Source organism: Colletotrichum lupini, chromosome 3 (genome assembly GCF_023278565.1).
Source record: "Colletotrichum lupini chromosome 3, complete sequence".
NCBI lineage: Eukaryota > Fungi > Ascomycota > Sordariomycetes > Glomerellales > Glomerellaceae > Colletotrichum > Colletotrichum lupini.
In genome coordinates, this window is record NC_064676.1 from 1,518,180 (window position 1) to 1,530,525 (window position 12,346).

The following is a 12,346-nucleotide window of genomic DNA, read 5'->3' on the forward strand; positions in this document are numbered from 1 at the left end:
TTCATGTATATCAAGGACTATCATGTCCTAGCTGCCTATGCGTAGCAGCATGTCTTATCACGCCGTAGCGTTGTTTCGTTTCTTTTTAAACTCATTATGTGAGTCCACCACTTTTTTCTCACTCATTACACTGCTACCCGGACTGAACATTTACTCATCATCGCCGAAGAAGACCTTGACACCGTCGGGAAGGAAGGTGCCGTCGCAGACCTTGAAGCGGTCGGAGATGGCGGAGATCTTCTTGAACTCGTCATCGGTGAGGGACCAACCGTCGAGGTCGTAGTTGGCCTTGATGCGGCCCTCAGAGACGGACTTGGGGATGACGCTGACGTCTCTGGCCAAGCCCCACTGGAGGAGGACTTGCTGGGGAGTGCGGTCCTTGGACTTTGCAATCTCGAGGAGAGTCTGGTTGGTGTAAAGAGGTGAGTCGGTGCTGCCCAGGCACGAGTAGGCGGTGGCGTGGATGCCCTTTGACTTGCAGTAGTCGAGGAGCTTGGGGGAGGGGTTGCAGGGGTGAAGCTCGATCTGGTTGACGGCGGGGACGATCTGGGTCTATTGTTAGTACGGACAGTTCTGGAGAAGTCCAAGAGAAAGGGAAATACCTTGGTGGAGGGATCGTTGAGGAGGCGCTCGAGGTGGGTGAGGCCAAAGTTGGAGACACCAATGTTCTTGACCTTGCCGGTGTCGACGAGCTTCTGCAGCTCGCGCCAGGTGTCGACGTAGTCCCAGTCGGGGTAGTGCTTCTTGAGGTCGTCGGGGTCGGTGCTGGAGGGCCAGTGCATGAGGTAGAGGTCGACGTAGTCGGTCTGGAGGTTCTCGAGGGACTTTGTAATGGCCTCGGGGACGCGCTTGTGCCAGGGGTTGTCGAGCTTGGTGGTGAGCCAAATCTGCTCGCGGGGGACGCCCGAGGCAATGATGCCGTCGCCGACCTCCTTCTCGTTCTGGTAGGCGAAAGCGGTATCAATGTGGCGGTAGCCGTTCTTCAGGGCAGCCTCGACGGCGAGCTTGACCTGGTTGGGGCCGGACTGCCAGGTTCCCAGGCCAATGGCGGGGATCTTGGCACCCGTGTTGAGGGTGAAGGTGCGGGAGGTCTGGGACATTTTGGGCAGTGTTTGAGGTGTAGACTATAGAGTCGGGGGTATCTTGGAATAGAAAGTAAAAGACTCAATATGAGAAGAGAGAGGAGTTATCGTGGAATAGCAAGAGACTCTTCGGGAAGGGATGGGGGAGAGCTCTTTTGTATGTGATCAAGACGGCGGGAAATCATGTAAGCAGGCAGTTGGAAGCTATGACTTAGATGATACCTAATGAGCTCGGTATCCTTTGCACCTGGCCTTTTTTGTTTGGTCGCATATCTATCTACCTATCTACCCGCCATGTACTCTACTTAGTACCTGAAGTGCTGTGTAAGTGTGGAAGGTGAGGTTAGTGTCAATCGGAGTACTTGCGTTCGGTAGATAACGCTCCTAAGCGCGAGGTATCTATTTCTCCTGTCTCTCCTTCCCTCTCTCTACATAGGTAGATAGGTACACGAGGTAGGTGGTGAAGGAGAGGAAGGTCCAGTCCATTGAGTTGTTTGGCCCCCGCCAACCCCTGATCCTGCCCCCTCCACAGAGAGTACGGAGCACAAAGTTGCCCCTCCCCCCACCTCGTGTGCGCCTGGGAATGACGCAGGAGCAACGGGGGACCGGGGGTTGTATCTTTCTCTCTCTTTTTTTTCTATTTTCTATGCGCGTTGGATGCGCCTAAATGCGCCGGGGCGCGGGCACTTGCCGACCTGTGACCCGCCAGCCTATCCGCTTCCAGCGTTTGTGTTTCTGTCGTCTTGTACCTTCTTTTACTTGTCTGTATCATTGGATCTTTTACCTGTTAGATGTGGCAGTTTGGTTCCTGCCGTGGTGCCGCTATCCCCGAGGGAGCAGTTCTACCAGTTGAATCTTCCTCCAGCCCTCTATCTCTCGGTCCGTTACCCCCTCTTACACATCGAGAGAGGAATCCATGCCATATGCCTCCATTACTCTCACTGTGTCATTGACAACTCGGCGGGGCGAGTACATAGAGGGGCAAAGATACAAGAAATAAAGACGCGGCCGGGGGATTCGCGCCGAGCAGAGAAACCCAAGCCAGCCTGGACCTAGTCACCGTCAGCCGTTTCGTTTCCAACACGCCTGATTGGCACCGCTTGTTACCCGTCCCAATCCGCGTCGCTGGTACCGGGCAAATGTACACCGACGCGCCATAACCTTTTTTTTCGACATGCCCTTTCACATAAAATCCACACTCGCCCCGTTGACGTCGACTCTGCCGGGCCAACAGGACGCCAGGACGTCACATATGCGCCGACTACCACATTGTCATAATAATCTTGAATTCAATGCGCATCTAGTTGTGGACTTCTGACGCCCAGTTCCCGGGCCTGCGGAACCTGGGCGCAGACCTGGCGTCTCTTTTGCGCACCACTGCAGCCGCACGAATGTCTTGCCAGGAAACCAACTATCCCCCACCTTGCCACGACTCTTTACATTCTGTGACACTTGTGTTGTTTCTTCTTTCTTGAAGAATAATGATGTGAAGAAAGAATATGCTAGAATACTATGGAAAGGAGCTCATCCCCTCTGGCTTCTTCCCCCCTCTTCTGCTCACGTTTTCTCAACATTCCAAGCCTCTTCTTGTTTCATACTTTGCTCTATCTTATTACTATTGCGCAAGACTATAGACGAAGTCGACCAAGTCTCCAAGCGCTTCCCGTCGTTTGAGTGAAGATGCGAGCGCAGATTTGGCTCTCAGAGAGCCAGTAACCGTCACACTTCATCTCCCATATCGAAGCCGCTCTGTCTATCCCTGTTGTAAAGGTTCTCTCTCTGGCAATGACCATAATCCAAGACTTTGATCCATTAAACGTGGTTATGAAAGACGTACCTGGTCTGAGGTACTGCCGGTCACTGCTATCATCTCTCATGAGTGATACCAAGCCTTCTACCAAGGCCTCTTACAAGAGCTGGTCAAATGTCAGGACGAGTCGATGGCGAGTAATCAAGCAATGCTTCACATGGAATATAAGACACAACGATATGTAGTTGGTTTAAGCACAACGTCACATTAGATCCCCGAGACTCGGGCCGATCGCCTTCAGCCGGATAGTTCATTCGGCAATGCCCAGATTGTCCCGGTTCGAGGTACCCAACTGACCCCATCAGTGGCGTGATCGTCGAATGAGATGAGCTTACCGGAATGGACTCGATGTATCCGTAGCCGATTACGGTATCAAGTCGGCAGAGTCATTGAGGTAAGTGTGGCCTGCTTGATCAATTGTTTCATCACAACGCGCCTTTGATTACAGCCTGGATACTGGCTTAGGCTGGTAAGGTCCATTTCATCGTACATTGCTTGCCGTTGAAGTCTACTCAGCCGTGACAGAGACTGGCTACCCAATACGCAGAGACCAGGCCTGCTTCAGAATACATCTAGCTAGCCCCTGCCCCGTCTAGCCAAATACAAGCCTCGGCACGAATCTACTGATGTACCCTTGCTCGCTTCATTCAAGCCACCCCGTTCTAGTGCTAGGGGTTGTTCATCATGGTACATGTTGCGCCATGTACTGTGGTCTCTTTTCCAGCTGATGTAGGAAAAATCGGAAGTAGTCTATCCACTGACTGAGACGGCCAGCATCATTGGGAGGAGCTAGCTTGCTTGCAGGTGATGGAAGTAAACGCCCCTTAGGTAGCAGGGCGACAATGGGAGGTTATCAACAGGCAGAGGCTGCTGGCTACGCTTGCGGTGATGTTACTTGCTGGGTATGCCGGGTGGACAAGGCAAGGAGGGGTAAGCAGGCGGTAATGGGACTTGAGAGACAGGCTACCTTCGTCCTATCGGGCTCATCGATATTCAGAAGGCATTTGACAACATCACCTTATCTCTACCCATCATCTTCTCCTCTTTTCAACCTCACACATAGTACGCAAAACAATGTCTATAAACCCTCGCTCTAGCCACTATGAGACGCTCCTAAGCATTTACCACCACTCTGATCACATAGGAAAAGCACATGCTCACTGATAGCATACAAGAACATGAACAAATTTTAGAAATACAGGCACTTAGGTAGTCTAGTGGCTCTCGTTTTCTAAGACTATTGATAGAGTATTCTATATAGAATAGGCCCAGTCTAAGAGATGTAGAATGCTATAGTATTATCGGAAGGTAATACCACTATGAAGCAGTAAGAAATATACATTCTCGTAGGATGCATTCTCCGGTGGATCCTACGAGATATTCTTGGACTCCCAAACACTTGCGCAGACCTATGGACACTATAGAACGTAAGATAAACTTGCTATTACAATACTCTTTACTAGTGCTTTTATACGAATACTGAGAACGTATTCTCCGAGAGTTGGAGCCGAATGTCGTGCGGGAACTCTGGCGTGCCACCAGGTTTCAGCGTTTTGTATGTGGTTCTAAGGGCAATTCGTCTAGATACATCTTGCCTGATGAGTCGAGCGAGCTGTACATTGCGTGGTAGAAATACCAAGAGTTTTGAGCGGGATCCTGCTCAAATAAGTAGCAAAACTCAAAAATAATGACCACGTTGGACCGCACATAATCTAGTCAGTATCGAGTTCCAAACGCTCAAGAGCTTGTGATTTTCGGACTATTCGCTGTCATTTTGTGTTTCTAGTGACAGAAACATGTAATTTTTGAATGGTCATGTGAGCGAGAGGCAGATAGAATGATTTACAGGGCCCTTAGCTGGTGACTCTTAATCATGAAGTTATCTACGAGGAAACCGGAGCCTTGCCTTGTTATGCCGCGGCCGCCGAACGTCCATATCATCAAGCACGCCTTGCTCCCCATATTCTACTGGAAGTCTTTGCTTCATCGGTACTCGTTATCAAGTTTTTGTTCTGTATTGATCGAGAGTGAACAGGGAGAACGCCGAGCGAAAAGTAGGTTCGCAAGCCCGCCAATGACCACTACAGTAATGGACGAGGTTTCGAACATCTGCCGAACCAAGCTGCAACCAGTCAGCTTTTCTATGTCATTCAATACCCATAGAATCCAGGAACCACTCAGGCCCAGGCTGGAAACCCTTCTCCATCGCCTCACCACCAACCTCCACCAATTTGAGCATCGCCACTCCGTTGACACAGCACATGCGACCACACCCACTGGAGAACTCGGGATCCCGTCCGCTCTCCTATCGATAAACCAGCGAGGGCCGGAGTAGTAGTCGGGTCGGAGACGACCGGCGAATGCCCGGTGTTGCATGTATCTTTTGCCTTTTGTGCTAGCAAGCACTCTGGTTGGCAAAAGTGGCGCGCACAGCGAATGACCCATTCGTTCATCGACGATGGCGAGAATTCTCCCGTCGCGAGATGCCAGCCTTTTCCCCCTTTCCCTCGCTCTCTCTCTTCCTTTTCCGCAGCCGAAGATGTCAACCCCCCGGCCGACCGGCCCCCTCCCGCCCATCGTGAGCGGATCCCCGGAACCCAACCCTCAGCCGAGAAGCCGAACGGAAGGCCCGGCCCTTTTTTTAGCCCCCAAGACTGGCCCCCCCTAATCGAACGTCGCTCAAAAGGCCGACGGGGACCTTTTATGCGGCCAGTCAGCACCCATCTTCTCCTGCACTCGGCAATCAAACCAACCAGGGAGCACGCACATACAGAGGACCAACATCTTTCTTCGAAAAGGGTTGGAAAAGGGGGAGTCATACTTCATTGGATAAGGTAGGTGCAAGTAGGCGCGAAAAAGAGCAGGCCGAGTAGGTGTCGGGTATCGGGTATGTCTGCATCTCAATTGACACCCAATCTATAGAAAATGAATGAAGAATATCTCACATCTTGTCCCCCGAATTGCTGGTCCTACCTTTGGGGTTTCTCTCGACGCAAATGTTCCCAAAGTTTCCCCCTCAGTCCGAAGGAAAGGACACGAAACGAACTACATCCGTGCGCTCAGAGCGACCCAAGTGGTTGGCATGTGAGGGCCATTGCTGAAGACTGTCGCATTCTGTCGCAAGTTGAAAACAGCTCATAGGTATTTACATCGCGTACAGAAGATGTTGATTTACATCAGATTGTCATTGACAGAACATCCCGGATGAAGGTGCATCGCATCACATCACGGAGGAAACGCCATAAAAGTAGGATGCTGTTGAGACACCCCTTCTTACACCATAATCGATCACTCGACAAACCGATAGCCGCACATGAAAGGACCGATGGAGTTTAAGTATAAGATTGATACTGCTATATAGAACACACGACGACTCTACTCCTCGGCGTCGCCGCCAGCAGCAACAGCCTTAGCGGCATCACCGTTGGTAGCAGCAGGTGCCTCAGCAGCCTTGACATCGCCCTTGGCCGGAGCGTCCTCGACGCCGTTGGCAGCCTCCTCGTCGGCATCGGCCTCCTCTTCCTCTTCTTCAGCGTTGTCTTCACCCTCGGGCTCGTCTTCAGCCTCTTCCTCCTCATCGGCGGCCTCTTCAGCGTCGGCCGCATCATCCGTGGCAGCGGTCTCGGTCTTCCGCTTCTTCGATGGAGGAGCTTTCTCTGTGGGTCCTGCACGTTAGCTGTCTGTCCTAGATGTATTGGCTTATAGGGCGCTGTCGAGCGGGCTTACCGTCTACGCCGTTGGCGTCTCCGTCTTCCTCGGCATCTCCCTCTTCCTCCTCGTCTTCCTCCTCTTCCTCGACGTCGTCATCACCCTCCTCTCCGTCTTCCTCTGATTCATACCTGATGGGCGAGCCTTGTTAGTTGTGTGGTTGAGGGAGATGGTATGCCGGACAGCGGCTGTGTACGCGAAAATGCTTCCAGAACCCTGGATGGGCCCGGCGCATAGCTATGACAATATTGGAGCTTCAATGACAAGAACGCTCTGTCTGCGCGTACAAGTTCGAGGTCGGAGTAGAAACATCACTCGATGTTTACTACTCTCGAAGAAGGTCGACGGCACGGGCAGGATAGGAACGACTTACTCCTCTTCCTCTTCACCGTCGTCATCGGGAAGGGAGACAAGCTCCTCCTCCTCTTCTTGCTTTCTCTTGCGGGTGGACATTGTGTGATGAAGCTCCGGAGGGTTCAATTGGGTGTGTTAGGTTGTCTCGGGATGAGATTTCAGTAGGAGACAAGCAAGAGAGGGATGGGAAGAGAGAGAGATATGTAGGAGAAGTAAAGAGAGAAGAGAGAGAGAGAGTTGGGGGATGGCCAGGACGAAAGGTAGGCAAGGTAGGTAGGTTGGCGCAAGGAAAGCTATGGGGGGAGGACGGGGCAAGGTCAAAGGTGGGTGGGTGCGAGTCGACTGGTGGTAGCTCTGGCTCTCTGGGAGCGCAATGGGCGGGCGCGAGGAAGAGAAGAGAGGAGGGAGAGTGCGAGGCAGTGTGGTGCGGTGTGGTGCGTTGCGGTGCGCAAGAGAGTGAGGACTGAGGAGGGGGGTAGGGGAGCTCCCTCTCTCAGCTCCGTGGTGCGCCTTGTGCCATACTGTTTGCGAGGGAGCGTGTGCGAGGCAGAGCCGGCCGGAGGTAGTAAGGTAAAGAGCCAAAGCCTGTAGGTCCCAAGGAACAAAGTGCCAGAGACTTTGAGCCGGAGCAACACCCAGTCCCGCTTCACCCAGTCACCCAGTCAGGCCCAGAGACAAGAACTAGGCCAGGACTGAGAGGAGGGAGGCCAAAGGTGGATGGATGGGTGGAGGACTGAAGGGTGGCTGGGGGAGCTTCGAGTCGATTGTCGGGGGGTGCAAGCCGGCGACTGAGGGGAGAGAGAGAGAGAAAGACGAGACGAGACGACCAGCGGACGGGGAGACTGGAGAGACGTGAGCGCAAGAGACGGGAGAGAGAAAGAGAATCGCGCGAGGGCGAGGGTGCGCGGGCGGCGCGGGCGTGAACGTAGGCGTGCGCGGAGGAATCGGGGTTGGGTGGAAGATCCAAACAGGGAACCAAGCAGACTGGCGCGGCGCAAGTTGGTCGACGGTCAGCTTTCGAACTCGGAGTCTGACGCTCTGGTTGGTCCGTCGAGCAGGAGGAGCTCGGACCTTTCTGGGGAAGCAACAGCATCACCATCCCTGCCCGGACCTAAGGTGCGTGCAGCAAGCAGCAGCATCACCGAGGTGGGAGAGAAGAAGACGAAGCTCCGATCCTGTGCCCTCAGAGAAGAGAAGAGAGCCCTCCCCTCTTCCCGCCCAGAGTCCTCCCCAATATCCCTCTCTCAGTCTTCCCCCTTTCTGCCTCCAACTTGCGTTGCTCTCGGTTGCTGCTGGTGTCCCCCTGTGTCAATCAAAAGCCGTATCCGTAGCTGAAAGTTGTAGCTGGGAAAGCCAATGGCAGTCCTCAATCGCTAGCAATTTCTCGATGTGTACACACCCTTGGTGTGAAGGAGTAAACCATGATAGCTGACCGCACGCTGACGTGATTCTACCCGGAACGGGACGTCATGAACGCCGTCATCACGTGCACTAGACTCCCGAGTCCAAGTACCAACCTAAGCCCCGTCCAGTGACTCCAGTCCATCCGGGTCGCAAAGGCAATTCCGCTCCGTCTTTAATCCGTCACTGCTTGGCAGACGCCTGACCGGACTCTTTGCTCAAGTCTGCACTTACAGCCTTGAGGCTCGATAGCGAATGTCCTTAAGACCAGCGCATGCCGTAGTCGAGCTGACGTAGAATTGACAGACTGAGAGATATGGAAAAGGTAGCGAGTCCGTCCATTGAGTCAACAATGACTGGAAGGGATCCTCCAAGAAGGGCGGATCCGAAAGGAGAGATATGAGCTGCTTCGCCATACTGGCAGAAGAGCGCGTCGCGTACGTGACGTGTGACCACACTCACAAAGTGCTCCCATGCTGCAGAGGCTGTCCTGACTTGCCAACACGTGCTACTCAGCACTGGTTGCGACTTGCATCCTAAACCGACAAGGGTTGTGTAAAAGTGTGAGAAGCAGGCGGCAAGGCTTCAAAGCACCCACCATTCGCCTGCTGATTTTGCCCATCATGTTTGGCGGGTGCTACCGACGGTGACGGGCAACAAGTGTTCCTTCCTCTATCTCTTATCGGTTTGTCGCAAGATCATAGCTACTTACCTATTAGCCGCTCGGGTAGGATGACCGAGAGTTGGAAAAAGAAAGAGTTGCCTCTTGGCAGTAGGTACTCCGTAGTTGGACCACAAAGCTGACTAGTCCAAAGGTTGAAGGTTCCCCTCATGGTGTTTCTAGGGAGGATGAGACATTGCCGATCTGATATCTTTAATTGGCTGACGTGTCGATAGTCCGAGGCAAGGGAAAGCCATAACGGCAACAGAAAGAGGTTATAGAAAGCTCGGGGACGGGACAGCCCGAAGAGATATGGGCTGAACGTTTTCCGTGGCCAGTGCTCTGCGTGTTCCTGAGATGGCCGAGCTCGTTCCTGACTATGCTTATGGTGTGTATGGTTGTGGAGTCTACTGAGAAAGTTGGGTAGTATCCGGCTCTCCGGAAACATTTCGGAGTTGGCATAGCTTCAGCCAAGGCCCAAGGGAGAGGTATGATGAACTTTGGAGGCATCTGGGCTGGACTCGCCCATCGGAGCAGCCGCCGAAAGTGTCCATCGATGACACGTCGGCGATGCGCGGAAGATGGCGGCCTAGAGAATTGCGCGATAGCAGATAGTGTTTGTGACTTTGTGTTCGTACTGGAGCGGGGCAGCGTGTGAAGATGGATTGTCTTGATTGCTCGAAAGAAACAGGTAAGAAAACTGGAACAGGAATTTCAACCCTCAACTCTCAAGCTCGAGTGCTCTGTCACGAGGATCGAGATGGAATTCGGGCGAGGCGAAGCGAGAAAATAAACGAGAACAACTTCTCCATGCCTTGTTTGTGATGGAGCCGATGATCGAGATCAATGTAGTAGCGGCCGGCGTGAGAAGGGATGATGCATGCCCGCTGGTAGTGATATGCATGAGAACCGCCAGATTGGTACCCGTTGTCCCTCCTAGCGGCGAAGGACCGAAGGCTTCGTGGGAGAGCATCTAGGGTACTTTTGCTGAATGAAAACATCTTACTTGGGACATGACCTCTGTTCTCTCGAGTGAGAGTCTCCTTCGCCATTGAACTTGGCACAATGAGAAGCAATCCTAACCGAAGCCAAGGCCATGCTGTTGGCGGGAAAAGAAAATGCCCAAGACCGTTTAGTCGGTCCGCATTCCATAACTGGTTGTCAAACAGAAAGCATCTCCAAATGGAGAAAAGTAGCAGAATAGGGTCATGAGAGAAAAAGAAATTAGTAGAGACCAGAGAGCCCTGCCAACGGCGTTTTCTGGGTCCAAAGCACGACGGGTTGAGAAAGAAAAACCTGAGGAAAACAGAGCCTCTCCTGCCTGATGCATACGGAGTACTCCATAGAAGAGAATGGATCATCAAGCTGAAAATGACGATGGCGGTGCAGATTTTCGCTGGGAGACGGCTCAAAGAGGGAGAGTCGGCCAGTGAGGATCGTTACGGTACGCTACCGGGCCCTGGGCCGGGAAATTGTAAAGTGATTGGGCAGTGGATGATGAATACTCGTTTGGGAATAGCTTCAGGCACCAGGGGCACTAGCAAACCCTCTTCCCGCGAAGTGGAATAGCCAGCAAGCCTAAGGTGGAGGGCCGGCCCCAAACTGTCCCAGTGGGAAGGGCCGCCGGCGCCGGACAGGAGACAGGCCTTGTTCACTGGCCCCTGCAGGTAACGGCGCTGCTTGAGCCCCCTGCAAGCGGTTGCGTTGCGTCTCAGCGACTGATATCGGGACGTTGCGGCGTTTGCTGGTGGTGAGAGTTGGTCTTGTTCCTCTGACTTTGGTGTCTCCATGGCATCCAACGGCACGAAGTACGCATGTTCGTTCGGATATGTATGAGATATCGATAAGGTCGTGTTGCTACTCCCTGGTCCTCGAGTACGGATACCTGTGAACGAGGGTCAATAATGCGACACCATGCCATGAGAGTGCTTATCGAAGTCACCCACCGCCCGTGTTTCCCCTGTCCAGACCTTAAGGGTTGGGTAAAGTTCTTCCCTGTGCCTGTGTAGGTACCCTGTCGCTATCGATTTTTTCCCTTCTCGCCAACTCGTGAGTGGGCGTCATATCGAAATATTGTTGTACGTTCCGGATGCGCGAGCCAGGCAGGGAAATGGTCAAGGCGCTGTAATAATAACACCCAGGGTGTTATTGGGCGCGGGTGATGCAAGGGAGGCGAGAAACCCGCTGGAAGAAACATGAGACGACGGTACACATGCCATCAGGTGAATTTGGTGGCAGATGCAGGTACTCTTGTCCAAGAGCCACATCCCGAGTTGATGGATTCTGCTTCTCGAAGGAAGAAACGGGGACGTGACCAGGAAGAAGAGGACCGTGGACATGGGCGACCAGGGCGACATGGGGCCTTGGAAACAGGCGCCGACCGACTTGACCAGGCTTAGGTGGAATGCTGAGAGATGATTGACGAGTGACTGCGGGGAAGGATGGCACCTTGGTCCTTAGTAGCAGGTGTGCGAAATTTGGTGACGATATGGATGGAGTGATGAATCGGATTGATGAGATTTTCTCAGCACCTGTACAAAGTACGCCTGGAAGCTTGTGAGAAGCGACGATTTGGGGGAAACAAGAGTCGAGGATGGGCTGCAAAAGTGGCGCTGGCACCAGCTCTGACTGACTCTCTTCTCTCACCGTCTTTAATCAATCTGTGTCGTTGCGAGGGGGCTCATGTTGGCTGTTGGTTTTTTGGATCTTGGTCTTGGTCCTAGTCTCGGTCTCGGTAGGAGGAAGACGTGGATAACTGACTCCATTCCATGTTAATTGCAACCCTTCGGCGCTGGCGGCTATCTCTCAGTGTCCGCTCCCGCGACCGTACGGATAGAATAGATTCAATGTCAGTACGGATACTCCGTATGTTGCGGAGTATTATGGCGTAGGTGTCCCTGTTCAGTGGTAACTTGGTAAGTAAGCATACGAGCAGCGTAGAAAGGTAGAGATTGAGGTGTCTGCTCACCATCATAAGCGGAAGGTTGGAATTTGATAACAAATTGCCTTGGCGTATTCTCTGATGGTCCGTCCGCTTCACAAAAAAAGAAGTTGGTGGATGAGCATATTGAATTTCCAGACGTTAGGGATTATGATACCGAGGGAGTGACCACGTCAGGCGAAGGACAAGCGAGAGAGCAAGGGGAAAGCGAGGACGATCCAAGTCTATCCAATCTCCTCATCTTATTCAGTCGTCTTTTCCTTCCTTGTTCTTTTGGCCATTGTTGCTGTCGTCGTCTCTCGTCTTCACCTTCCATCATCTTTGTGGCTCGTTCCTCCCTTCCCTCCCATCCCTCCTTCTCTACCTTACTTTACCTTACCTTGTACTAC

General features: G+C 52.8%; 4 protein-coding genes across 4 annotated transcripts, besides 1 other annotated feature; 1 reads left to right on the forward strand and 3 right to left on the reverse strand.

The window, feature by feature from the left end:
* Nucleotides 1–150: 150 nt before the first annotated feature.
* Nucleotides 151–1,100, reverse strand: CLUP02_05182 (aldo/keto reductase; the record flags this gene model as incomplete). The annotated part of the gene is made up of 2 exons (XM_049284191.1): nucleotides 151–546; nucleotides 603–1,100. The coding sequence occupies 2 exons, from the start codon at nucleotides 1,098–1,100 to the stop codon at nucleotides 151–153; spliced, it is 894 nt and encodes a 297-aa protein (XP_049141334.1).
* A 1,373-nt stretch (nucleotides 1,101–2,473) lies between these two features.
* Nucleotides 2,474–2,557: a sequence feature (Short protein (CLUP02_05183, UQC79703.1) was converted to a misc_feature.).
* A 2,208-nt stretch (nucleotides 2,558–4,765) lies between these two features.
* Nucleotides 4,766–5,227, forward strand: CLUP02_05184 (uncharacterized protein; the record flags this gene model as incomplete). Its single annotated transcript, XM_049284192.1, has 1 exon — nucleotides 4,766–5,227. One exon carries the CDS (start codon nucleotides 4,766–4,768, stop codon nucleotides 5,225–5,227), a length of 462 nt encoding a protein of 153 aa, XP_049141335.1.
* A 1,040-nt stretch (nucleotides 5,228–6,267) lies between these two features.
* Nucleotides 6,268–7,053, reverse strand: CLUP02_05185 (uncharacterized protein; the record flags this gene model as incomplete). Its single annotated transcript, XM_049284193.1, has 3 exons — nucleotides 6,268–6,548; nucleotides 6,619–6,731; nucleotides 6,974–7,053. 3 exons carry the CDS (start codon nucleotides 7,051–7,053, stop codon nucleotides 6,268–6,270), a joined length of 474 nt encoding a protein of 157 aa, XP_049141336.1.
* Nucleotides 7,054–7,089: 36 nt separating this feature from the next.
* Nucleotides 7,090–10,806, reverse strand: CLUP02_05186 (uncharacterized protein; the record flags this gene model as incomplete). The annotated part of the gene is made up of 15 exons (XM_049284194.1): nucleotides 7,090–7,598; nucleotides 7,689–8,029; nucleotides 8,066–8,136; nucleotides 8,226–8,298; nucleotides 8,354–8,404; nucleotides 8,472–8,528; nucleotides 8,590–8,759; nucleotides 8,818–8,845; nucleotides 8,902–8,992; nucleotides 9,068–9,195; nucleotides 9,243–9,716; nucleotides 9,818–9,973; nucleotides 10,035–10,170; nucleotides 10,252–10,465; nucleotides 10,546–10,806. 15 exons carry the CDS (start codon nucleotides 10,804–10,806, stop codon nucleotides 7,090–7,092), a joined length of 2,760 nt encoding a protein of 919 aa, XP_049141337.1.
* Between the last annotated feature and the right edge of the window lie 1,540 nt (nucleotides 10,807–12,346).